We start from the raw sequence: 23634 nt of genomic DNA on the forward strand, positions 1-23634 counted from the left end.
ATAAAAACAGGTGCACAGACAGCAAGAAGATCTCTTTCCAAAAAAAGGTTGGTATCAGCCATCAAAACACCGGTCGACCGAAGATTGTAGAGGGGATAAATTATCTTAATCAAACGTTGGCCCGTTGTGAGGGCATAGCAAGGTCCCGTCCACATTCGACCTACCACCCAATTACTCCATTATACCACGCCGCACGTTATGGCCACTTGGAAACAATTAACGTATTGCTAGACGCGAGGGTGGACATTGACGGCAAGTCAAAAGATGGACGAAGCGCCCTTAGCCGAGCGGCTTGCATGGCAAATCCTGAGACTCTCCGATTGCTGCTTGACAGAGGAGCAAATATCACGAGCACTAACCATGACGGGCAGACACCCCTCATGGGAGCTTTGACGTGGGGCTACATAGACAACTTCCAATTTTTACTTGAGGCCGGCGCGGACCCAGATTACGGCAAAGGTGGATTAGATGATCCTCTCTGGGTAAGCAAGCCACTCATCTGGTGCGCTTATTATGGCCTTTTTGAAGAAACGAAGCTTCTGCTGAAGCATAAGGTCAATATCAACTCCTCATATGGGGCCTTGTCGGCGCTCTATCTTGCGGTTGACAATGGGCATGTTGAGGTTGCTGAACTCCTGCTGGAAGCCCAGGCTGACCCCAACGAAAATCCCATTGGTTATGATCTACTTCTGCTACGGGCAGTCTCAAAGTTGGACAACGCAAAAGGCCTGTCACTCATGAAGCTGCTTCTCGACCATGATGCACGGATAGACGAAGAAGATAACAGTTCTTCGTGGAGGCCTACAGCACTCACACGCGCAGCCGGGACCGGTAATACCGAGCTAGTCAGGCTGCTGATTGAGAGGGGCGCAAACGTGAATCATACCAAGAAGGGCTCGGACTCTCCACTATTTGTAGCCTGTTGGAGCGGTGAAACCGAGAATGTACGGCAACTTATCAAAGGGGGAGCGATCATTAATGAACAACGAGAGAACGACGAATGGCTTCCTGCTCATGCTAGTTATGATAACCATGAGATCATGCAAATCCTTCTTGAGAATGGAGCGGACCCGACCTTGCTCTCAGAGAAAGAGAACTGTCTACATTTGGCAGTGAGAAATGAGGAGCCGGACGTTGTCAAGGTATTGCTTGGTCATCGCCCAAAGCTTGATCTCGAGGTCACGGTTGATCCCCCGTCTTACAACGGTGATGATGACTATACCGCTTTTAGTATCGCCTGTGACATCGGAAACGCCGAGATAGCCAGGCAGCTGCTCGAAGCCGAGGCCAACAAAAATCATCAAACGAAGTTAGGGAAACGGCCCTTGGATATCTCAATTGAAGTTGGTTCGATAGCAACGGCAGATGTCCTATTTGAGTACCGAACTCCCATCGATTATACAGACGAAGATGCGAACACCCCCCTGCATCGAATCTCTGCGGCAACTCCACAGGATCTCGTCAAACGTCTAATTAATGCTGGCATTAACCCCTCTGTGACCAACAATAACGGAGTCACACCACTACGGGTAGCCGTGACGACGGGAAACATCGATGTCACCAGATATCTCCTTTCCAAGAACCCTAACTTCAACTGTTTCCTGAATGGGGCTCCGAGCCTCGTCCATTTGGCGTGCAAAAATGGGGATCTGGTAACTTTGAGAGCACTCGCGGAGAATGGAGTGGATATTAAGGGCGTCGACTCCATGTCTGAAAGTGATGGGCTCATCGTCACCGCCGTCAACGGCAAGCAGGCGCCCAATTTGGAACTGCTGGAATACCTTGTCAAGACCGTCGATGCCGACATCAATGCTCGTGGCTCCACCCTAGAGCATTCCGTGAACGCTGCCTGCGCGCACAAGTATCTCCCCCACTTGCAATACCTGCTCGAAAATGAGGCAAACCCGAACGTAGAAGATTGGTGTGGTCGAAGGGCTCTCCACGTTGCATGCACCTATTACGAGCCGGTGCCAGAGATATTAGACTTCTTATTATCTGCTGGAGCCCAAACCAAAGTCAATGGCATCCCGATTAAGGACAAACTGGATAGAACTCCCGTCCACTTTGCGGCATCAAGTGGGGATTGGGATATATTTTCTCGCGTTGCAGAGTTATACGACACGTCGGAGCTCACGAAGCCAGATGCAGACGGCTGGACGCCCCTATTCTGGGCACTGCTCACCCGAGACGCCGACCTCCGTATAGTCCAGCATCTCATTGACAACGGTGCTGATACCCGGACATCAGTCATAAGCAACAACAAGAGATGGTCACCCCTTAAGCTTGCCCTGTTTATCGGTGTACCGAAGAATGTAGTTGCTCTATTGCCGCAAGGTAGGTCACGAAAGCGTAAGGGTCGCCAGGATGCGTCATCACACAAGCCTCAACGGGGACAGACCTTTAAGTTTTGTTGTGATAGTTGTGGATCGGTTAGTTTTCTCGCTCGCGGCCTCTCCCATTCCCCACTAATATTTGTCTTACCTTGCATTCCGGATCGTTTATAGCAATGTCCTTCTAACCTTATCCAGAACATCTACGGCATCAATTACGATTGCGCTTCGTGCACCCAGTACAATCTGTGCTTTCGATGCTACCCCTCGCGCCAAAGGTTCCATTTGCTCCATGATACCGACGAATGGGCTGAGACCGGCCCTGTATATGAAGAGGCTGAGAACGAGAGTGAATCTGGAGGGTCTGATGCCGACGCAGGCTCGGTAGATGGGGGTGTGGATCAAGGGTCTAAGGAGGAGGAAATCACAGATGATTCCTCGGAGATTCTAGATTCTGATGATCATGAAGAAAAGGAAGATGACGATGACGATGATGACCTTGATGATGACGACGATGATAAGGATGAAGATAACGATTGGAGCAAAAACCTTGAAGATAGCGACGTTGATACCGACGATGATATTGACGATTATAGTGGGGATGGTATCGAAGGATAGCCTGATATTCATAATCGAATCATTTTCTTACAATCCTGTCCCTGGACTTGACTCACATCTTATTAGTAGTCGTGTAAAAGCATAAATATTTAGGACTAGAGATAGTCAGGAGATATTAGGGAATCTGCCTGTTATGTTCAGGCTTTTCGCTAGATACCACACCTTACTACCAAGCACATCACAACACTTGACACTATGCACACGCCATGAGACGGTCGAATTCTTTTTTTCCCGTAAGATCATCCCAGATGGGTTTTATGTACACAGATTTTGGCTACTTGAATCAACCTACGTTGCTGGTTGTCGCATTGTTTGTCCTGTGTGTTGTAAGGATGTCCATAATTCAGGAGCAATAGGGCGTCCCTAGGTACCATATCTCCCGCTATTGAAGACTGTCCACCATAGTCTGTTGACATTGCTAGCTACATGGTGGTCCTTTCCCTTTTGTTCCCTATCTTCTCAGCAGCTTCAACAATCACAAACATGAACATTGTGGTTAGTGGCACCCATCGCACTCGGAAAGCTCCGTGAGAACCGTGGTAGATAGTGGATCCAACAGGGCGAGTCCATTGGCTGTGTAAGCAAGATCGCCACTGGGTCCTTTGGAGCCGAATCAGATCTGAGGAGTAATTATCGCCTTATCATCCCCCGCAGGGCTGCTATCAGGTTTCTTTCTCATCCCGTCATCCATCGCTCACAAAGTACAGACATGTCCCAGCTGACCAGCCCTCTTGACGAAATTGACGACCTAACGATCGTCAAAGATCCGAAATTGAGGCGTAGGGTTCAGAATCGGTTGAATCAGAGGGCATATCGTAGGTTCCACCTTCACTTCCTCGTAGCTTCCGTGGGATTCCTAATTCAATGTTCGTCTAGGTGCTCGCCGACAAGGCAAACCAGCGCAGGGGTCCAAATCGGCATTAACACCAACCGACATACAACAGCAAATTAGTACTATAGTTGATGGCCATACAGCCTGCAACCTCTCCCCAGAACACCACCTACTATGCACATACCTCCCAGCAGCGATCCACTCAATGATGAGTGACTTCGAGAAAGCCGCTCTGGAAAAATACGCCAGCGGCTCCCCGCAAATAGACCACCTCATCAGCTTGAGCCGCGTCAACCTCCTCCGCGCGGCATACGAGAACGTCGTGGCTGTAGGAATGGCCGTGGACTGGCTATGCGCCGATGAAGCCATCTCAATCTTGACACCTACCAGCAATAATTCCAACAACGCCCTATCACCCGCAAAGAACACATCCATCTCCATCCCCTCATGCCTCAAACCAACACCCCTCCAACTCTCAACACCCCATCACCCCTGGGTCGACATATTCCCCTTCCCAGGAATGCGCGACAATCTCATCCGAGCAGGCGACAGCCTCGACGACGACGAATTCTGCCACGATATCACTGGGTTCTGGGATACGCGGCGCAGCAACGCGACGTTACTTGTTTGGGGGTCGCCATGGGATGCGAGCAATTGGGAGGTCACGGAGGAGTTTGTGCATAAGTGGGGATGGCTTATGAATGGGTGTCCGGAGTTGCTTGTTTCGACGAATAAGTGGCGGCGTGTTAGGGGGGAGAAGCCGTTGGATTGGAGGAGGATTGTGGAAGAGGGACAAAGTGAAAACTTGGATGATGGCTTAGGAATGAAAGCATAGATGTACATAATGTCTTATATTTATTATTCTGTGAGACTCGCTCATTGGTCGAGTAAGCGTACCTCGCGTATTATGGGTCCTCCGGCACGGGTCATCGCCACCTGGGTACTATACCTACAAGTAGGGTTTCCCGTGTAAGCAGAGTAGATATCTATGGAACATACATTATTAATACCACTCGGTTTAAAGGATGAAAAAGTCACAGTATATAAGACCTGATCCAATACCAATCTACAAATAAGAAGTCAATTTGGATCTCAATCTAATAAACATCAAACCGACCGACAGAGCACCATGGCAACTCACCCAGCCATCACAGCAACAGGCATTAAACAACCACTAACAATCACAAATGTCGCAACACGCGCCCCTCAAGGCCGCGAAGTCCAGGTGCGAGTTGAATGGGTTGCCTCGGCCCCCCTCGACGTCTACCAGGTTGATGCCGGGCTGATGGCACAGTTCCCGCAATGCCTGGGCGACAGCGCCGCAGGGACAGTCGTTGCAATCGGGCCAGAAGTACAGCGTCTCAAAGTCTCAGACCAGATATTCGGATTCTTCTTCCACAATGCCCATGAGAAGGGGCAACAGGTCTATATAACGGCGCCGGAGCATCTATTTGGGAAGGTTTGTACCTTCGTCCCTCTTTCCTGTAATAGTTACTGACAATGTAACCTGGCAGGTCCCAGATACAATCCCCCTCCACGAAGCCGCCACAATCCCAACAAACTTCTGTACCGCGTTCTATACGCTTTCTGATAAACTCAACCTAGATCTCCCCTGGCCGCGCCCTGCACCATTCATACCAAAAGACGCCGAGATCCCAATTCTAATCTGGGGAGCCGGCACGTCCGTCGGCCACTACGCTATCCAAATCCTAAAACACTGGGGCTATACCAATATTATCATCACCGCGTCTCCAAAACACCACCATAGGCTCAGGCAATACGGCGCAAAACATGCATTTGATTACCGCGATCCCGGTGTCACCGAGACAGTGAGAGAGTGTATTAACGTTAGGGGTAGCAGCTCAGTTTGTGTCTTCGATACCATATCCTCAAGGGATAGCTCGTTGCTTCCTATCTCGCGGATTGTAACGAAGCCTGGTTCAATTGTTGCTGCTGTTCTACCAGTCGTGATTAATCCCCCTTCTCACCCCGAAGGGATCAAGCTTTCTCCTGATGTTGTGGCGGAGGCTGAATGGGCGGTTGGTGTTGAAGTTCACCCTGTTGTGAGCTATGCTTATGAAGAGGTATGCTTTACATTGCCCTACTTACCTACCTTTTGACCCCCTTGTCTTTTCCTCGTCTGTGAGCATGTTCTAAGCCATTTGTATCTACAGAATACCTTTCTACGAGACCACCTTCAGCCAGATATCATGGTGAGCCTCTTATCCGATGGCGTTATCGAGCCGAATCGAGCCAGAATCGTAGAAGGGGGATTCCTTTTGGCGCGCGTTATGAAAGCGATGGATATCATGCGGAGCGGAACTGTTAGTGGTGAGAGGCTTGTTTGGAGGGTTTGGACGCCAGAGGAGTTTCCGGAGTTTGCTTGATCAGTTGAATGAGTGGGTATATTGAAGGTATATACTGATGATATGTATAAACTCCTGACGGGTAGAGGAGTATAGCATAGGTCATAATACCGTTCTCATTTAAGTTCTGTTCCGTCGCGGCACGTCCCGCGTATACAAGAATTTGTGTAGTTGGTGAACTAAATCCGGACGCCAAATGCGACCAGGACTGCCCGTCCTTTTACATCTCCCTCCAATAATCCCATCTTAATACAGCTCTACATTGCGTTTTTCCTTCGTTAAGGTGATGGGCAGCAGTTTTGACCCCGTCGAGCGTCATGTGATATTACACCTTCGAGATCAAGGACGAGCGGTATCTCCAGCACGTGAATGTCCCTGTCGTAGTGGCCGCTGTGGGGTCCTGTGATTAGTAGTTTATCTGGGGTTGGGGATCTGAGAGTGTATGCTTTTTGTATCATTTCGCCGGACTCGGCGCCGCAGAATTGAGTTCCTTTGACCATATTCTGTCTAGGTATTCTAACCTGGTTTGCGCTAATTGTAAGAACTTAGGCACCGCTTGTATTTAAAGTTCGTTAGCTTATATGACCAGTCCAGCATCTTCATATTAGCCAGGTTCAGGTCTTTCGGCTGAACGTCACGGTGTACCTAACTCAGCCGTTGAATGTAGGCCGTGACCCATCAAGAATTTAAGACCACGTGTATTGATACACTGAGAATCCTGTGCGCCGTGCCTTATTCCTGGTGAGACGTAGTGCCCACTGCATTGGTATTATTCCGACCCGACTAGGTACGCTCCACTGTAGATCCACCATGATGTAGAGAGTCTTCCTTCCTTCCTTCCCCCCTTCCTTTCACTTCTACTTCTCTCTCCTTGTCACCCTTTCAGCGTTCTTCGGGAATGTCGTCCCGTAGGCGCCAGAGAGACACGGGAACAATGTGCACAGAACACGCATTTTCCCATAACCGCCTGAATCTAGCCTACTTCGTCCCGGCAGCCGCGCGAAAGTCCCTCTGAAGCCGTATCAACCTTAAGCAATACCTATTCTCGACCTCCAGCTGCTCAACATCCCGCTGCAATTGCATGAGATTAGCCCGCAGCTCCGAAAGGGTCATGTCTTGGGTCTGGTCATTCTTTTCCAGCACACGCACATCAGTAACAAGGTCGTTGAGTTGGCTCGGAGGACTTGTTGCAGAAGCCGGTAGGTCTTGCGCCTTTGAAACTCCCTTGTCAGGATGCTTTATTTTGGTTTGCGCTCTTCTTGCGCGGGGTACAGGCTCGCCATCACAATCGCTGGCACGGACATGACCATTGCCGTGCCCTATGTTTGCTCGGGGCCGCTGGTGCCGGTAGGGGAAGTCCGAACACTCTGGGCTGTCGGAGTTGTCAACGGCAGGGACGTTGTGTGTTTTGCCTGCTTTCAATACCCCCGGACTCGAGTCCGATGTTACAGGGTCAAGAAACCGGTCCCCTGTTTTCCTGCATTTTGAGGCGGGAGTATGTTGTGGGCGGTTGGAGATGTCTCTCTGCACGCGACTAATTGAGCACGTACTGGAGTCGGATTCCGGCTCTTGGTACATTACTGAACATTTAATAGTCTCGTAGGTTGAAATTGCAATGCTTGCATCCAGGTGAGATGATTCTGACTTGAGATGTAAGCTGTAGGTAAAGAAATTGCGCGGGGAAAGTGGTGGAGGGAATATGCGTGAAAGACTGAGCCTTCGGCAGGCATTTTTGCTGCGCGGCCAAAGATGGAAAAGCGTGGACAGGGACTTGGTCTCTAGGCTGGCGTTGATGGCGAATAAGGAATTTACACGTCGCCATGTCATTGCTGAGTCTGGGATCAATGGCCTGGGCATGATCATTGATTTTGCTTTTTTTTCCGGGTTACTGCGCCTTTTTCGCAGGTGACGCGGTTGTAGATTTCGACAAAGATAATGATGTATTGGTGAGACAATATTTAAACTGCATCTTGCGGCCATCCTCCTGGATATTGAATTGCTGTCGAAATGGATTCTTGGCTCACGTCCGCAAGCCCTGTTCCCTTCACCTGACCGTCTTTGAGGCCCGGATCTGAACCCCCCGGGCGGGAAATTATACTCAGAAAGACTGCTATGAGATGGAAGAAGTGAAATAGTATCGGATAGTGTGATACCAAGTCCAATGAGTCCTGACGCCCATGTGAGTCCAGGGCGATACGCCCTTCGACCTGTTGATTGGGGCCATTTGACGGCCATTGTGGCCTGATGTTGCGTCCATTTTGCTGTGCATCATAGAAAGAGTTCACTGCACCATCCAGTAAATTCATCTGCTTGTCTGGTAACCTGGCATTTCCCAATCTTCTTTCTAGCCTTGAAGCGTTGATACGAGATTCGAGATGCGAGCTGACAGAGCCCGGTCTAGTGGCCGCGTGGGAAGTTGTATCGTCCGGAGCCCGCAGTAGATATCCAGGCTGGGACTCATTCGTGGCCCTACGATGGTCGGTCATAGCTTCAATGGCGTTAAAGGAAGGATCGGCTGGTCGCTGCTCATCCGTCACGCCTGGTTCAGTATCTGCGGTGAAGGAGACAGGATGAGGATTGGGAATCTGGACTGGAATGCGCAAAAGGTTTCTCCTCTCCATGTCGTGCGACAGACCAAGCGCAAGAACGTCCAGTGGTTTCCTCAGTCCGGAAGGAGGACGAGGCAGAACCAAAGTCTCATTGATGCCCTGGTCCATGGTATGTGGACTGGGGAATCTCATATGGCACAAGGTCTTCCGGACGCGGTCTCGCTTTCTTTGCAGCTTTCCTTGGATTTCAATTCGCATGACGAATAGGGTCTCCGTGTGCTCGACAGCAAATCCTGTGTGGATAACACTGCTATGCTTCGATTGTCCGCTTATCTCGTCCTCACAAAGTTCCCACTTGAGCGTACGGTAAGATGAGTTTGGAGTCCTTGCTGATCCTTGCCGGGGAACTAAATTCCCGGTGAATGACCATCCAGTCGTATAATTCACTTCATGTTGGTGTTCGACGCCCATACCACCCACACCTCCGCCAAGGACATTGAACTCAGGGGTTAGACGGAGGATTTTGGTGACAGCAACGTTGGCTCCCTCTCCGCTGAGATGTTTTGGACCATAGTAGTCGGTCATCTGAGGACCAATATCTTGACCCTTAGACCGCCTTGTGCGATCGTCCTGAACATAGTCGTCCGAGAAGGCCGGCTCCAATGTGACTAGGACGGTGGCATTGGCAAGGCGACAGTCTAAAGGCTGGTCGAAAGACAGATCCATATAGATAATAGCGGCAGGAGAGGCGGGACTCCCTAGTTCGCCCCATTGCGTCTGCCGCATGCAAAGCTTACAGTCAACTTGCACTTTCCCGATGCTCTGGAAGGCAACGCTTGCAGCAGCCGCACTGTCTAGGCCATGGTAAGTGCGACCGAAGCGTCGCGAATAGGTATTGGAGGGTAAACGTGTAGCTGCTTGGGTTTGTCGAGTTTGCAGCTCCATTGTGCTTCCGGCCTTTAGAATGAGGTTCAGGTGAAGGGTTTTCAGTCCAACGGCGGCAGCTCCGTCTGAGATAAGAGTTGGACGAGGCTGAGAATGCCAATGTTGCCACGCGCTGTCCAATAGATTGCTTGTATTGGGGCTGTGCTCATGCAGGATACGGGCACAAGCGGTCGGCATGGGCTAGGTAAGATACCCCTCACCAGCGTTGTACGAGCAGCTTGTTCAATTTCCCTTTGCTTCGCCTTGCACTTCCACCGGCCATAAGTGGCGATGCAGCGCAATCGAGAGGGTCATCCTGCTACCACGCTAGAAGCATCACCTCCTCGGCGCTCGGCCTTCCCTTGGTCTGAATTTGGCTCCGATAATGATAAGGACATTGAGAATGCTCGAGGTCGCCAATCACTGGCCATCGGCCAGGATCGCAGACGGGCGCTTTCGGCCACCGCTGCCGAGCCAAAACATAGGGATTCTTTGTACTTAGCTGGAATACTGCCGCAAGAACGTGGCAGCGACTGGCAAGAGGGGGGAGCATCTGAAAACAGCCACACTACACGGCCTGGCAATCATACACGGCAGAACACATGGATTCGATCTGCGCAGCAACAGGACATGACCATCCACTTCGATATGGATGTCGCTGAAGATGTGGACTCCTTGCTAGAGGAGTTTTCGCGGCTCAAGAGGCTGGGTGACTTTTGCTCCGCCGAGCAACATTTCAGAGATTACCTGGAGATTTACGCCGACATGCTGCCTGTCATCATTGAATACGCCGACATGTTAGTAGAGCAAGGGAGCTATAGCCGTTTGAACCAATTTATATCGTCTCAGCGAACCGTTATCTCAAAGCAAGCGGCAGCAATAGATATGCAGTCCAACACGGCCATGTATCTGGCAAACCTGAACTTAATCGAGGCTTTTTCGGCAATGCACTCACGCGGACTACTGGTAGGGGCATACAACGTGGTTCAACACGTAGGTACCGAGTTGCGTTCAATATTGCGAGCAGTCCCTGAGCCAACACCACAGCTGGACTCCGCACAGGTCAGTTAAATGTGCCTCACACTTGTGGAGCGGTAGCTCATTTACTGTTTGCTTTCAGATTCAAATTATTCGCTATGCCTTGAGAATCCTGTCTCATATAGAACGTGAGACTGATATTGTCCCTGCGAACCACTTTGACCAGTGGTCAAACTGGGCGCATCTCTACAAGGCTCTTGTATATCAAGGGCGAGTCTGGGATGTCAGAGATATTCTACTGGCTTCACTGCAATCAGATGGCGCTCGCAACACATGGGGAATGATTTTCAAAGACGACGTCACGTCTCCCTCGGCATTCAACCAATTGTTCGCCGACTGGAATATTGCCTACTATGACGAGTCGACGTACCTAGCCGTCCTTGACATCGTCGTTGCTGTAGGTCTCGCGCTGTGTCAGTATTGTTTCAACGTCCCAGACAAAACAGACATCCTTTTCGCACAAAGATGTCTTCAGCCGGCCCGTGGACTGGCATTGTGTTTGAAAGAAAACAACCCCGACCTGAAAAAGTCCCGCTCTTACCTCCAATGGGTTCTCGCAGAAGGAGAGCTTCAAAGGAAGTCTATTTCTGGGCCTACAGTCTTGCAAGCAAAGCTCAACACTTATCCAGGTTTGACTGTATGGCCCGACTCGCTTCCCATTTATGTCCCTATCAAAGGCGAGGTCCCGGAAGACTGTCGGGCCCCTGATAAGACAGATGAAGATGCATCGACTGCGTACGACGAGATCATTGTCACTGTTCTCGACGTAGTACGTGGTGCGGGGGACTATGTGACTGAAGCATTATGCCTTAAGGAGCTGATTTATCGCTCTAGCGATCTGATGCAGAGGGAATGTCTCGCTCGGATGCGGTACCTTCAGAAAGACTTACAGGGTGACTTGTTCGGCTACCAACAGACGGTCTTGTCATCACTCCTCTTTGCGAGAAGAACTGAGCGCGCGCGTTTCAAGCTATACAGCGAGCTGGATAGCTTGCGATACGATACTCCCCGACGCTCTACTATTGGGCTCAGCGCTTGGTGTGCGGTGATGATAGAGAGGGCGCTTTGCCTGTCACTGAACATTGACACGTCGTTACCACAGCTTCACGACGAAGCTTTCGTCTACCTACCTCAGTATATCAAAGATCATCTGAACCATGCTGGACTGGTTACGGTCTACGGATTGAAACCCGGAACCGACGTGACACGCGGACTCGGCGATATAGACGAATATTCCGCTGCCATACCACAAGACGGCGATTCTCATCGGTTGCCTGTCTCCGCCTATGCCTCAAATAATGATACCAGAGGTCGTGAAAAGGAAGCCAAGCCTCTTTCGCGCGCACGAGAAGGCAGGCGATTATCGTACGAGCGAATACGGGCAAACATAGTAAGTCACGAAGGGTCAGATGAGAATATACATGCCGAAGCGTCTGAACCGAGACGCCAAATGCTGGTTAAGGGTAATATGCCGACATACAGCTCAACAGCCAATACCCCAGTTGAGAGTGAAGACCATAAGAGAGAGTAAAAAGTGCAACTTGTGAAGATGAGACGAGTGAGTAACACAATTGAGACCTTTCAGTACAACTACCATTTGGCCACCAGTATATATTACTTCATAAAGATGACAAGAAATTCTTTCCTGCGTCTCCATGGGTAATTTGTATTTCATCTCAAAAGCATACATGCTCATGCGTTACTTTTCGGGACCTACCTCTGAAACCTACCACCTACCTATACTTGATCTATTCTTCCGCATAATAGCATCGCCAACACAGTAGTCGAAGTTCATGATGGCAAAAAGGATGAGCAACAGATCCAGGCATCATGAAACCTCGACCTCAAATGGCACCTACCTCCGCCTCAACCCACAATTCACAAGGCGTCAACCCCCAAATATTCTTCGCCCCCTTCCAGGCCTCCTCTCCGCCCTCCAACTCTTTTACCATTCTTGCCGTCTCCCTATCAATATTCAAAGTCCCCGCCAAATAATGCAACGCTATATTCCCATCCATATCCTGGGTACTTACATCACACCCACCCCACCTCAGTAAAAGCTCAATAGTCGCCCTCTGCGCCTGGTTCTGCGCCTCCGTCATGGGCTTCGCCCAGAGTAATCCCATCTCATGAGGCGTTTTGAACTGCGCAAAGATCGGGCTGGGAAGCCAGTATGGGGGCCAGTCCGAGTCGAGTGTGCGCACACAGTGGATGCTTGTGGCGACATTTTCTACCCCGGTGTTTACCTGTCATACCGTCAAAGGCAGGGAAGCTATGTGGAGTAATGTATGCCCGAGTGCAGTTTTCCTAGCTGCGCCGAGACCACCTGGAGCGAAGCTCGCAAGCCAGGTTAGGAGATCTGGGTTGTGGTGTGTTGTCGCGAAGTGAAGCACGTGGACGCCGAAGATAGGTGTGCGCAGGTTAACGTCTATCTGCGGATGGATGAGCAGATCGGTAATTCACTTTTGGTCATGCGGGTCGTTGATGTGGCACCGAGCAATGGCGTAGGACAGAGGCGGGAGGGCTACTGTTGGCCCAGCAAGGGGTCGGTAGTTAGGGGAGTACCCACAGGTAGATAGCAGATGCCAACACATCCTCACTTGGCCGGTGCCAATGGCCTCATGGAGAGGAGAGGTCGTTGACAAAGCAGAAAATGGGACGCCCCTCTCGTGTCGAATATCAAAGAGTCTTTCTTTCTCGGCCTCGTCAGTTCCTACCTTAGCATCGGTCTCATGCGCTGCGACAGACTGAAGCCAAGCAGACTCCTCCGCCCCCGCCGCGCGCAGCATATCCACAAGCTTCGTATTCCTGACCTCGCCGCTACCTCCAACGCGAGTAAGGCCCGCTGCATACGCAACCTAGACCCAGGGATATCCGGCTCCGTCCAAAACCGAACGAAGCCAAGGCAGCGCTCTTCTAATTCCGCCTCTGTAAGTGGACAAACCGGGTGAGTGATACCTTTTTCATCCCGCGCGTTTTCCGGCACCCAGGTGCGCTTTTCACATATCCCATAGTTATTATTGTCGTCTTGGAAATGGCGGCCTCGGATCCAGCGGATTGAGTAGTCTGCGAGATCAACCCGTCTGATACCGTTTGGGTCTGCACCAGCGGCTAGGAGAAGCCGCGCATGGTCTGGCAGATTAGCGCGTACTGCGGCGTTTGTGGGTGAAACCGTAGTGCCATCCAGCATGATTGTTGTATTTGGGTTGATTCCACGTATGATATTCTCCTGATAATGATTCAGTATCCGGGTTTGGCGCCATTTGTCCAGTTTCTCAAAGTGGCTCAATAAAATCTCGAGGACGGCTTTGTTGGGGTTGCGTGCCGCGCGGATCAGGGGCGTTGTGTCCTGATGGAAAGAGTCGAGATCCTGGGCTGTGAGCTGGTACATGATGATGCGAACAAGGTCTAAGAAAGAATTTGCTGCTTGAAAGGGTTTTGGAGGAATAGGATGGAAAAGGTGAGGTTAAAGCTAAATCAGTCAGCTGCGTGGTGGACCAAGTGACTCGTGATACGAGCAATTCCTTGTATTTGCATTGATTACATGACAATAAGATTGGTTCAAGGTTGTTTAAGTCCTTATCTGTATTCTGTTTGGTTTAATTTGTACTGCAAAGGCCAAATGAGTTTGATGTTGATGTTGGCATCGTTGTTTGTGCGGAGACCAACCATTAGCGTTTAGTGGGAGATATTTAGCTTGACAAATAGGTAATGTCGACTACTGGTAAAGGGGCAGAATTTGGGTTACTATCATTTTATGTTATCTCTAACTCTAGAAGCATGGTGCGGATGGACCATAAGTCAGACATCGGTAACATCGGGAGCAAGTTAGGGCTAATTCGAGGCGGTAGTCTTGGGCTTCAGCTTCGACTTTCCGGTTGCGAGGGATTTAATCACCTCATCACCACAGATCTCATTATCTGTTCATAATCATCATCTGCCTTATCGTCATTATAAACCTCAACATGCTTCTCTAGCATAACCAAATCTCCGAGTGCTCCCTGCAACTCTACGACAAGCATCATTAGGCCATTGCTTTCAAGATTCGCTCGTAGAAGCCGTCTTTCTATCACATTGTCGATCGATTGAATATACTCGCCGAGGGGGCTGAATGCATCAACTGCATATTTCTGGCGAGAGCGTTTTTCCTGTGGTGATGGTGGAGGACATGCGATCCATTGGTTTGCACCCATGAACCTACCAGGCGAGGAAACCATCAAGGCAGGTGTACCCGTTCTCATGTTGAGAGGTTCAGGACGGAAGGGCGGCATTTCAGTCGGTGGCGAAGATGAGACTGTGGGAGGTTTACACTGGCTCAACTTCTGAAGAAAGATGTATTGGACATTGAGGCAAGTTACGCAACGCTTGCTAAAGAATCAATTAGGGTTGGCATGCAGGGCATGAGGCAAACGGCTATAATGGGGGGCCAAGAGTTACCCCGGGCTGTTCCGTTTAGGCGCCACTTGGTCGGACAGAGCCGGTGCTTCTGGGTAGTTGATTTCTTCAAATTCAAGATGTTGCGAGGCATACAATCGCTTTCCGCGCATTTCCAAGATTATTCCACCCTTTCTGTCAAGTATGTCTAATTGCATCACATTCCTAGATTCTATAGGCATCTGGGATTCTGGACGCAGAACCGGTCGGGTTTGGGCGCTTACTCCGTCATTTTATCCCTAATATCACCCAAATGACCTCATTTGAGTCGTAACAAGTCAAAATAACCTTCAGCCGGTCTCTTTGAGGCTGAATAACCCCGTAAAGTGTGACAAGGGCTAATTTTATCTAACGAACAGGTGTCGGACCCGACAGATACGAGCCATCTCCGAGACAGTGATGCTGGCCCACATGGCGCCTTCGATGGCCCAGTCGGCATTCACGCCGAAGTACTGAGTGAGGAAAGAGGCCCTGCGCTGCTGCTTCCATGTGACTGACGCTGTCGGAGACTCGGAGTCGTGTGTCTGAAATCCTGGATATGAGTCTTGATTCCTCCTGAATCTTCTCTTGCTCTCATCACTGTCATCGTTGTCCTTGAGATAGAAAGCAACTCTCCTCTCCAGCTCCTCTAAAAACAAAATGTGATTTCCGACCCCTCCGCCCTTCACTTTCAACATCTTTTATTAACACCGCTATTGATAGTAGATTAGAAAATGCCTCTCATCACGCGCGGAATCTCCCTCGTCAACTTTATGGTCGCGTCGTCAGCGCTGGCCTTCCAAGTCTTCGTTCTTTACCCGTGGCACAACCAGCTCGACGACGAATTTAAAGCTCTCAAGCGCGAACATCTCAAGGTCCTCGGACAGATCGATCGGATAACCGCGTCAGAGGTGTTTAAGCGGGGGTTGCCGTCGCAGCAATAAGATAGACAATAATCTTGTTGAAGGAAGTGGAAATCGTGGAAGGATCCGACATTCTCACAAGCTCGTACTAGAGGTATGCGGTGGTCTACAAAGAAGAAGCTACATTCCGTATCAAGGCTGACTTCTTTGTCATCTCCTCTAGCTAGATGGCACCAACGTAGTCTACCCAAACTAGGTCTCCGCAAACCAATCTCCGAACTGCTACTGCGAATCAAATCGAGTGTTACACCGGAAGGCAAGGAGAGCGCTACGTATTACCACAAAATTGTGGGCAGCAAAAATGGCGGAAGTTGGAGATTACTATATGCGAAGGAGGCGCGTACCTGCTAAGTCGCTCATTATGCTATGCTGATATTACTGTCGTTAGATTTCATTCATGTTCAATAGAGACTACCACTGCTTTTCCGCACAATCAGATCTTATCAGGTTATACTCTTCCACTCCCTGCTGTCGCCCCTTCCCCGTTTTCCAAATTGGGAGGGACGGGAGCGCATCGCACTTTCTCCAACTGTTCTTATGCCAACATCGTTCTGAATTAGGAAGGGGCAACGGTTGCTGGGCAAGATTGAGGAAGGAGCTATGCGCGTGGTCGCTCCTTCCTTCTTCATTTTCATCAACGTCCTTTTGCCTTCCCCAGCTCAAGTTATAGTTTGCGACGCGTGACTACAAGGGAAGGTCCAAAGAGGATTTAACACTTGTTTGGGTCCGGATGCGGCCCGTAGGACCCTGAACCTTAAGCCTGTTGAGCCTCATTTATTCCCCGAGGCATTGATCCCGATAGTGAACGTCTACATTCTCGAGACATCCTGCGCCCTCTCGGTTCCCAGCATATAACTTGCTATCGTTAGAAACTGTTACATTCTTGCTTCAAGCAGATCCATTAGGTATCAACAAACAACCTCCCCGATCATAACGCACCCGGACCTGAACTCCTCTGCCGTATCCCATTTCGCACTTCAATCTTTCACCAACCCCGTAACTCTAGCAAGAACCTTTGGCTCGCCACGCTCATTATGGCCCAGGAAGAAGTCTTTCGTGAGCGTCACCTCGTCAACACCGGTATTATACAGTTCGAAATCGACTCGTCGAACGAGGTACGCTAGGGCTAGGTAGAGCTCTGCGTATCCCAGGCTAGACTCTAGTTAGCCACGATCCAGACATGGTAAGTAAAGTTTGACATACTTCATCCCCAGGCAAGCTCTACTCCCCTTCACGAACGCTGTCAAGTACTTATCAAGTCTCTCGCCTGTTACTGCCTTTCCGTCATTGCGGATCCATCTGTCGGGGTCGAATTCAGTAGGGTTAGGGAAGATCGTGGGGTTTTGATGGCAGAGGAAGGAAGACGAGCTCATAGGCGTCTGTATAGTTCAGCATATATATTGACGAATCTATGTTTGGGCATCTTACTCCTGGTGGGATGGTATATTCCTTGTATGTCAACGTCTCATCAGGTGCAATACGCGGGAGTCGACCCACAACTGGGGTAGCGACGCGGAGCGCTTCGCTAATCACGGCACTCTAAGTTATACAAAACAAGTGATTAGTAACAACATCACTGTGCTTCAGGAATCCAACATACCAAGTAGGGTAACTTCTCCAACTCCAACCAAGAACAAGTACTCGTAATAGCCGGCAAAACAGTCCTCAACTCCTCCCTCAACTTCATTAAAAGCCTCTGATCATGCGCCAGATAAAATGCCGCAATCGTCAATGTCCTCGCCGTCGTCTCCGTCCCGGCCCCAAGTACAATAAGACACTCATCTTCCAACCGCTGCTTCGTCCGCTCGTGAACCGGCAGTTTCGGGTCCGTGAGATTATGATACATCGCGGGCCGCCGTTTCCCACCCTCTCCATCATCAGGTGTATCCCCCGAATGAATTGTCTCCATAATTGCGTCCATGAAATCGAATAGTCCTGACTTTCCGGGTGCAAGTGCTCGCATCAGCCACGGCGGTAAGCTTTTTAGCATCGGGTTAATAAAGTGGAAGATGCGGTTTACGTGGCTGAGGCCGCTGATCTCGGTCGTTGCAGTCCGAATATCGACGCGGAAGTCCTTATCTTCGATGAAATGCCATAGTTTGCCGTAGCAATAGTACGTGATTATATCAGCCGTCAGCGCGGAAAAGGCATTGTCGAGCTGAACGATCGTGTCTGTTTCATGGAATTCCTCAAAGCGTTGTAGGAGCTTTAGGCAGCGTTCTTCGATCATGGGGGTCAGGTTCTGGACGTTGCGCTTTGAGAAAAAGTTTGTTAAGATGGATCGGCGGAATCTGTGGTGTTCGTGGTTTGTTGTGCTGATCATGGAGGTTGGGGAGCCAAAGATGGGAACCCATGTTGGGTCTTTTTCGCGACGACGGCTTGACGGTGCGTAGATCTCTTCATAGAACTCGGGGTCGGATATGTGTACTTCTCGGGGGGTAATTCGGACAATCGGTCCTGTAACAAGTCAGTCGCTGCTCAGTGTTTTGTGGGAGGCATGGCGCGACCGACCGTACTGCTTGTGCATCTTTTCAATCTCGAATAGATATTGTCCTCCGCGCCAAATGTCATGGTATATCTCATAGAGATGCGAAATCGCAGCTAACTTGCGACCCGGGATATGGCTGAGCGGGTGGAAGTACAGGCGGTAGATAGACCTAGGCACCAGGTAGACGGCGAACCCTAAGAGGGCCAGCCAAAGGTGTGAGACATCCATTGTCGCGAAATGGACTCAACCCACGGGGTTCTCCAGGGACAGAGAAGAAATAAGAACAGTCTGAATTACCGAAAAAGTCGGAGTCACCTCCTTTAAGAACGACTGTCCTACCCACCTCGAATATTCCATCTGCAGCCGCTCCATTCATGTCTCACGCTACAACCCACAATGTCAACTAGGCTCATGCGAAGGCGGGAAGGGTAAGACCGGGTTTGCAGCAAATGCGATCCTTGAGGATGCGATGGGGTACGCCGTTGACGAACTAACCCCTGCCATGCTCCACTATTGTTGGAGATAACTGGACGCAATATGACGGTTGGAGGGGTCTAGAATAAATTATGCAGTGGTCATGCTACATAATATATGGGATGCGATTGGCCTGTGTCCCCCAAGTATTCCGGAGGTACGACCCGCCACGTATTTTGCGGGCAAACAATGAGGTTATCCCCATGTGGTCCGCGCGGCTGACAAGGATCAACTGGAGCTCTTGTCATGTCAACGGCTGAACGCCAAGTCTAATGTGGACCGGCATTTACGCTGGCTTCTTCCTTCTGTAGGCCGTCCGCCAAGGAGGTGATGTTTGTGCGTAATCACTTTATATCCAACTACCGTATGCGTATGCGTCTATCTCCCTTGTGACTGTTCAATCTTATAGTGAGTCCATGTCTTATAGGTCGCTGCCTCCTATAAGACTCTTATGTCACCATCTATTTATCTCCACCAATAGTCAGGACCCCTCTAACTAAATACTTGTCGCCACTATATTCCGCCGCCGCTATCTGCTCTCTCGATGGGCTTCATACAACCAGTCTTTATCAGGCTTGATAAGCTTTTTAGTATGATATATAAGACGTATATGCCCCGTATCCATCATTCTGCAGAGTCAGCACCTAAAACTTACTCGATCCAACTAAGAATTTCGATAGTTGGAGCAGATGCATAACCCCACTTCGCTTGACAGGGGTCTCACCAGCACTGTTAGGTTGACTCTGCAGGTTGTAAGATTCATCTCATCGCCCCTGATAATTGTTGCTCTTTCCATTGGCACATTTTCTATTGCTAAGGTCTAGACATAATTGTTTTCTGAGTCCGAGCGTTAGACTAGCTCATCTGATATTTAGAGGCGCTGGGATACGCATACGACGACGGGAGACATAGCTCGACACCCTAATATGCGAATAGTTAGTAAACGGGCTGGCCATCACTGATTCTCTATGACGCCAGGAAGCAACCAAGTGCAGACAAGACATGAGTTGAGCATTTCAGCTCAGTTCCGAATTCAAGGTCACAGGGTTTCTTTTGAGCCCTTGAGAATGATGCTTGTCATTCCGTAAACTGAGACGTTGCCACTTTTCACATGTAAGATCTCTTATGGAATGTCGGACGCTTAGTTAATAGACTAAGGGTTATTGTTATGGCATCAGGGAGCAAACATACGTATACCTTGAGAGCGAACCAGCTTTGACCCTAAGAGCAAGCAAGACCAATCTACTGGTTTAGATCTGCGCGTTTTTTTATCCTTGTACTAGCTTATAGTATCAACCAAAATTTGCACATGGAAGCCCTTATCTTGGCACTTGACGCTTGGTCAGTAGGGAGAAAGCAATGTACGTCGATGACGCCAGGAAGCAAATAAAAAGCAGACATTGATAAAACTGACCCCTTCAAAAACAAGGATAGGCAGAAATTGATGTCGCGTCTCTCGCTTACACGTTTATTTCAGTTACCTGATATGTGAAATGGTTGCTATATGGAAAGGATGGAATGAGAGTGTTGGAGGTCGCAACGCAAGAAACGTGCTCTGTTGAATGCGAATACGTGTTATCAAAATGTCCGGAATATGTTAGTTCTACCCGCTCCTTTGAGTCTGACTTATCTAGGTTACTTTAATTACTCTGGATATAGAGCTCCATGCTGGGTCAATATGTTTCTATACCAAGGACGCTTCCTAGCGGGAAAGATGAGTTGAGAGGGCAAACAAGCAGATATATACCAATAGAGCAACTGCCGATCTGAGTGGACGACGTAGTTTCTTCAGCGTTCTGATTATACAATGTGGCTGGTTGTCAGCCACATGGCTGTATATCTGTGCCACTATAGAGCGCATGTGGAGATTCGGCAAAAGGCGTCATTCGCCCGAGAAGATGACCTCATCCATCAACCCCTCAGTATTCTCAACAACAAACAACAACCCAGTAATATACATTCAAATCCCAAGCCAAAATGCCAACAGATATCTTCCCCGGCTACTCGTCACAATACCTCGACACCCCCACAGGCGCCCGCATCTTCACGCGCGTCAGCGACACCAACAGGGAAAAACCACCCCTCCTCTTACTGCACGGCTTCCCCCAAACACACGCCGAGTATCACAGACTCGCACCATTACTCTTACCACACTTCACTCTAATCCTAATTGACCTCCGCGGCTACGGCGCATCATCCCCCGTACCCCACAGCGAGAATGGCTCAGGGTACACTAAGCGACTCATGGGGCAAGACTGCCTCTCTATCATGGACCAACTAGGATACACCGGGAAATTCAGTGTCCTAGGCCACGATCGCGGCGCGAGGGTCGCATATCGCCTGGCATTTGACTCGCCCGAGCGTGTTGAGAAGGTCATTGTGGCTGATATTATGCCGACGGCACATATGTTCCGATCCTTCGGTAATGTATCTGCTGCGGTGAAGGGGTATCACTGGCTCTTCCTTGCACAGCCTGCGCCGTTCCCAGAGGAGATGATTCTTGGTGCCGATGGGGGAAAGAAGTTCCTTGAACGGAGTTTGGCGAGTTGGACGGCGGGGCAGGATTTGGGTTGTTTTGACGCTGGTGTGTTGGAGAAGTACCATGAGGCGTATGTTAATCGGGAGGAAAATATCCATGCAACGTGTGAGGATTATAGAGCTGGTGTGTTTTACGACCGGGTCTACGATGAGGAGGATCTTGAGGCGGGGAGGAAGGTTCAAGTCCCGCTGTTGGCTATTTGGGGTGAGAGTGGACTCTTTGCGGGGTCTATGAAGGAGGAGAAGACGAAGAAGGAGGGTCCGCTGGATGTGTGGAAGAGGTATGCTAAGGATGTGCAGGGGAAAGGACTGAACTGTGGACATTCCATTCCCGAAGAGGATCCGGAAGGGTTATCGAGGGAGGCGTTGCAGTTCCTGCTGTAACTAAGTTTAAATCATTATCTGCGGCAAAGTGTTCTAAGTAAGTACGAACGTTTCCGCGGGGAACCGGTATCAGATCATAGTGTCGGATGGCAGACGGGAAGAAGCCAGCACTATCTAGGTACATATACTAGATCTAATAGGTAGGTAGTATACCACGGGCACCTTCCTCCTCGAACCCTGGAAAGCATAAAGCTGGAGACTGGTCGTGTCTTTTATATTCGTCAACAGACCCGACCGAGAAGGCGCTTTCCTACTCTAGAACAGGCAGATACTCCCAATCGCGTCTTCCTCAACCCAATTATATTTAAGCGCAGACTGTCCCTTCCATGTTCACCACATACCATAGGTACCAATTATGGAATCTCCGGTCTCCATCCACTTAGATACCTAGACACCTAGCCATATAGATAAGCCGATTTGTTGAAATCCCCTTTTTCAGCATCCGCTTTCTGATAGAAAGGCCCAATGTCAGTAACACCACTCAATTCAATACATATGCTAGTAGGCAGCAAGGTTGGAACTTACCACCAACTCCGCAATCTCTTTCGCCAACTCCGTATCCAAATCCATATACTCCCTCTGTCTCTCCGTCCTCTTCTCAAGATCCGAATCATACGTCTGCGCACTGTCGAAATCAATCCACATAGCTCGTTCCCGATCAGAATCAACCTCGTCTTCAAAGACCATTAGGTTCCGCGGGTGTATATCGTTGTGATCTACACCCGCAGCCTGCATCTCCTCGAAGATGGAGATGAGCTTCTCCATCCTCTTCTTTGTATAGTTTGTATAGTATATCTTCGTTAAACCCTCAACATATTCAAGGATTAGCCCCTTTGGCGGGTACTCGGTTTTTCTCGAACATTCAGAGGTGAAGAGTGTAGTGAGTTGGATTGAGGTCTTCGATGCTGCGGTGGAATTTCGGGACTAGGCCAAGGGAGCAGAGACCGTGTGCTTGGAGACGCTTGTAGGCTGTTGCTTCGCAGCTGTGAGGGTTTGTGTTTCGGTCTTTGGATTCGCAGGGGAGGTTGGGGCTGCGGCCATGGTGCTGGTTATCTTACATTAGTATCAGAGGTCGGTATTGTGTTGTAGAAGGGTGAGACTGACTACTTTGAGCGCATTTTGGTGGTCTTTAATAGTGATCAAGAACATAGCAGACCTTTCTGTCTCATAAATTGTCTTCTCGAATGTCACGGCGGAGGGAGAGAATGGCGGGTACTCTCCTCCAGGTTTATCCTTGGGCTTCCTCCCGGGCTTCATGTTGCGCCTTTTCTCGATTCGTCCTCTAGACTGACTCTTGGGCTGCCCTTTACCCCGGTTCTTGTGGACCGGTGGCATTTTTAATGTAATCTGTGCTTCCTATGAGGTGAGAAAGGGTGGTAAATAGCCCGAAGTTAGATCTTGGCCATAGTGATATCATGCAGACGATTAGGGTTTGGCCATTTGTTGGGTACCTGGACCCTGAAACCGGGGAACCCAGCCGGAACTTTGACACACTACTAAAACCTCATAGTCTACAAAAGTAGAAACAGATTGAGTCTTTAGAGCTTTGAACAAGTAATTCGTAGAGTGGAATGACACATTTGACCCGCTCGGCGTTGGGCCATCGGTCACCATCTACAGCTTCGACCATGTCCCGAGGCTTCCAATGAAGCAACGGCAGGAACTATGCATTACGCATGCAAAAGGCAATCTCACCTTAACCAACCAGGTAGTTTCTGTCACTGTCCGGATAAATGTCCAAGACGAAATCCAGCTGA

At 49.7% G+C, this 23634-nt stretch overlaps 12 protein-coding genes across 12 annotated transcripts; 6 read left to right on the plus strand and 6 right to left on the minus strand.

Annotated features, from left to right (window-relative positions):
• Positions 1–380: 380 nt before the first annotated feature.
• BDV14DRAFT_195182 (ankyrin repeat-containing domain protein) lies at positions 381–2948 on the plus strand (the record flags this gene model as incomplete). Its single annotated transcript, XM_073772114.1, has 2 exons — positions 381–2312; positions 2529–2948. 2 exons carry the CDS (start codon positions 381–383, stop codon positions 2946–2948), a joined length of 2352 nt encoding a protein of 783 aa, XP_073633457.1.
• A 655-nt stretch (positions 2949–3603) lies between these two features.
• On the plus strand, positions 3604–4615 carry BDV14DRAFT_208192 (bZIP transcription factor; the record flags this gene model as incomplete). The annotated part of the gene is made up of 2 exons (XM_073775341.1): positions 3604–3763; positions 3825–4615. Exons 1-2 carry the CDS (start codon positions 3658–3660, stop codon positions 4613–4615), a joined length of 897 nt encoding a protein of 298 aa, XP_073633458.1. The 5' UTR covers positions 3604–3657.
• A 294-nt stretch (positions 4616–4909) lies between these two features.
• BDV14DRAFT_195184 (zinc-binding alcohol dehydrogenase family protein) lies at positions 4910–6167 on the plus strand (the record flags this gene model as incomplete). The annotated part of the gene is made up of 3 exons (XM_073772115.1): positions 4910–5239; positions 5295–5864; positions 5955–6167. 3 exons carry the CDS (start codon positions 4910–4912, stop codon positions 6165–6167), a joined length of 1113 nt encoding a protein of 370 aa, XP_073633459.1.
• Positions 6168–6736: 569 nt separating this feature from the next.
• On the minus strand, positions 6737–7845 carry BDV14DRAFT_163366 (uncharacterized protein). Its single transcript, XM_073767029.1, has one exon. It carries the CDS (start codon positions 7722–7724, stop codon positions 7125–7127), a length of 600 nt encoding a protein of 199 aa, XP_073633460.1. The 5' UTR covers positions 7725–7845; the 3' UTR covers positions 6737–7124.
• A 259-nt stretch (positions 7846–8104) lies between these two features.
• On the minus strand, positions 8105–9817 carry BDV14DRAFT_195185 (uncharacterized protein; the record flags this gene model as incomplete). Its single annotated transcript, XM_073772116.1, has 1 exon — positions 8105–9817. The coding sequence occupies one exon, from the start codon at positions 9815–9817 to the stop codon at positions 8105–8107; it is 1713 nt and encodes a 570-aa protein (XP_073633461.1).
• Positions 9818–9910: 93 nt separating this feature from the next.
• Positions 9911–12188, plus strand: BDV14DRAFT_195186 (uncharacterized protein; the record flags this gene model as incomplete). The annotated part of the gene is made up of 2 exons (XM_073772117.1): positions 9911–10681; positions 10740–12188. 2 exons carry the CDS (start codon positions 9911–9913, stop codon positions 12186–12188), a joined length of 2220 nt encoding a protein of 739 aa, XP_073633462.1.
• Positions 12189–13116: 928 nt separating this feature from the next.
• Positions 13117–14048, minus strand: BDV14DRAFT_195187 (uncharacterized protein; the record flags this gene model as incomplete). The annotated part of the gene is made up of 2 exons (XM_073772118.1): positions 13117–13515; positions 13602–14048. The coding sequence occupies 2 exons, from the start codon at positions 14046–14048 to the stop codon at positions 13117–13119; spliced, it is 846 nt and encodes a 281-aa protein (XP_073633463.1).
• A 1756-nt stretch (positions 14049–15804) lies between these two features.
• Positions 15805–16160, plus strand: BDV14DRAFT_195188 (uncharacterized protein; the record flags this gene model as incomplete). Its single annotated transcript, XM_073772119.1, has 2 exons — positions 15805–15981; positions 16086–16160. The coding sequence occupies 2 exons, from the start codon at positions 15805–15807 to the stop codon at positions 16158–16160; spliced, it is 252 nt and encodes an 83-aa protein (XP_073633464.1).
• An 810-nt stretch (positions 16161–16970) lies between these two features.
• BDV14DRAFT_186807 (cytochrome P450) lies at positions 16971–18709 on the minus strand (the record flags this gene model as incomplete). Its single annotated transcript, XM_073770870.1, has 5 exons — positions 16971–17145; positions 17197–17372; positions 17422–17532; positions 17594–18450; positions 18505–18709. The coding sequence occupies 5 exons, from the start codon at positions 18707–18709 to the stop codon at positions 16971–16973; spliced, it is 1524 nt and encodes a 507-aa protein (XP_073633465.1).
• Positions 18710–20879: 2170 nt separating this feature from the next.
• On the plus strand, positions 20880–21996 carry BDV14DRAFT_163375 (alpha/beta fold hydrolase). Its single transcript, XM_073767030.1, has one exon. It carries the CDS (start codon positions 20933–20935, stop codon positions 21875–21877), a length of 945 nt encoding a protein of 314 aa, XP_073633466.1. The 5' UTR covers positions 20880–20932; the 3' UTR covers positions 21878–21996.
• A 276-nt stretch (positions 21997–22272) lies between these two features.
• On the minus strand, positions 22273–22642 carry BDV14DRAFT_195191 (uncharacterized protein; the record flags this gene model as incomplete). The annotated part of the gene is made up of 2 exons (XM_073772120.1): positions 22273–22326; positions 22403–22642. The coding sequence occupies 2 exons, from the start codon at positions 22640–22642 to the stop codon at positions 22273–22275; spliced, it is 294 nt and encodes a 97-aa protein (XP_073633467.1).
• A 97-nt stretch (positions 22643–22739) lies between these two features.
• On the minus strand, positions 22740–23134 carry BDV14DRAFT_195192 (uncharacterized protein; the record flags this gene model as incomplete). Its single annotated transcript, XM_073772121.1, has 2 exons — positions 22740–22922; positions 22982–23134. The coding sequence occupies 2 exons, from the start codon at positions 23132–23134 to the stop codon at positions 22740–22742; spliced, it is 336 nt and encodes a 111-aa protein (XP_073633468.1).
• Between the last annotated feature and the right edge of the window lie 500 nt (positions 23135–23634).

This window comes from Aspergillus stella-maris (genome assembly GCF_047715825.1).
Source record: "Aspergillus stella-maris strain CBS 113639 unplaced genomic scaffold BDV14scaffold_2, whole genome shotgun sequence".
Lineage (NCBI taxonomy): Eukaryota > Fungi > Ascomycota > Eurotiomycetes > Eurotiales > Aspergillaceae > Aspergillus > Aspergillus stella-maris.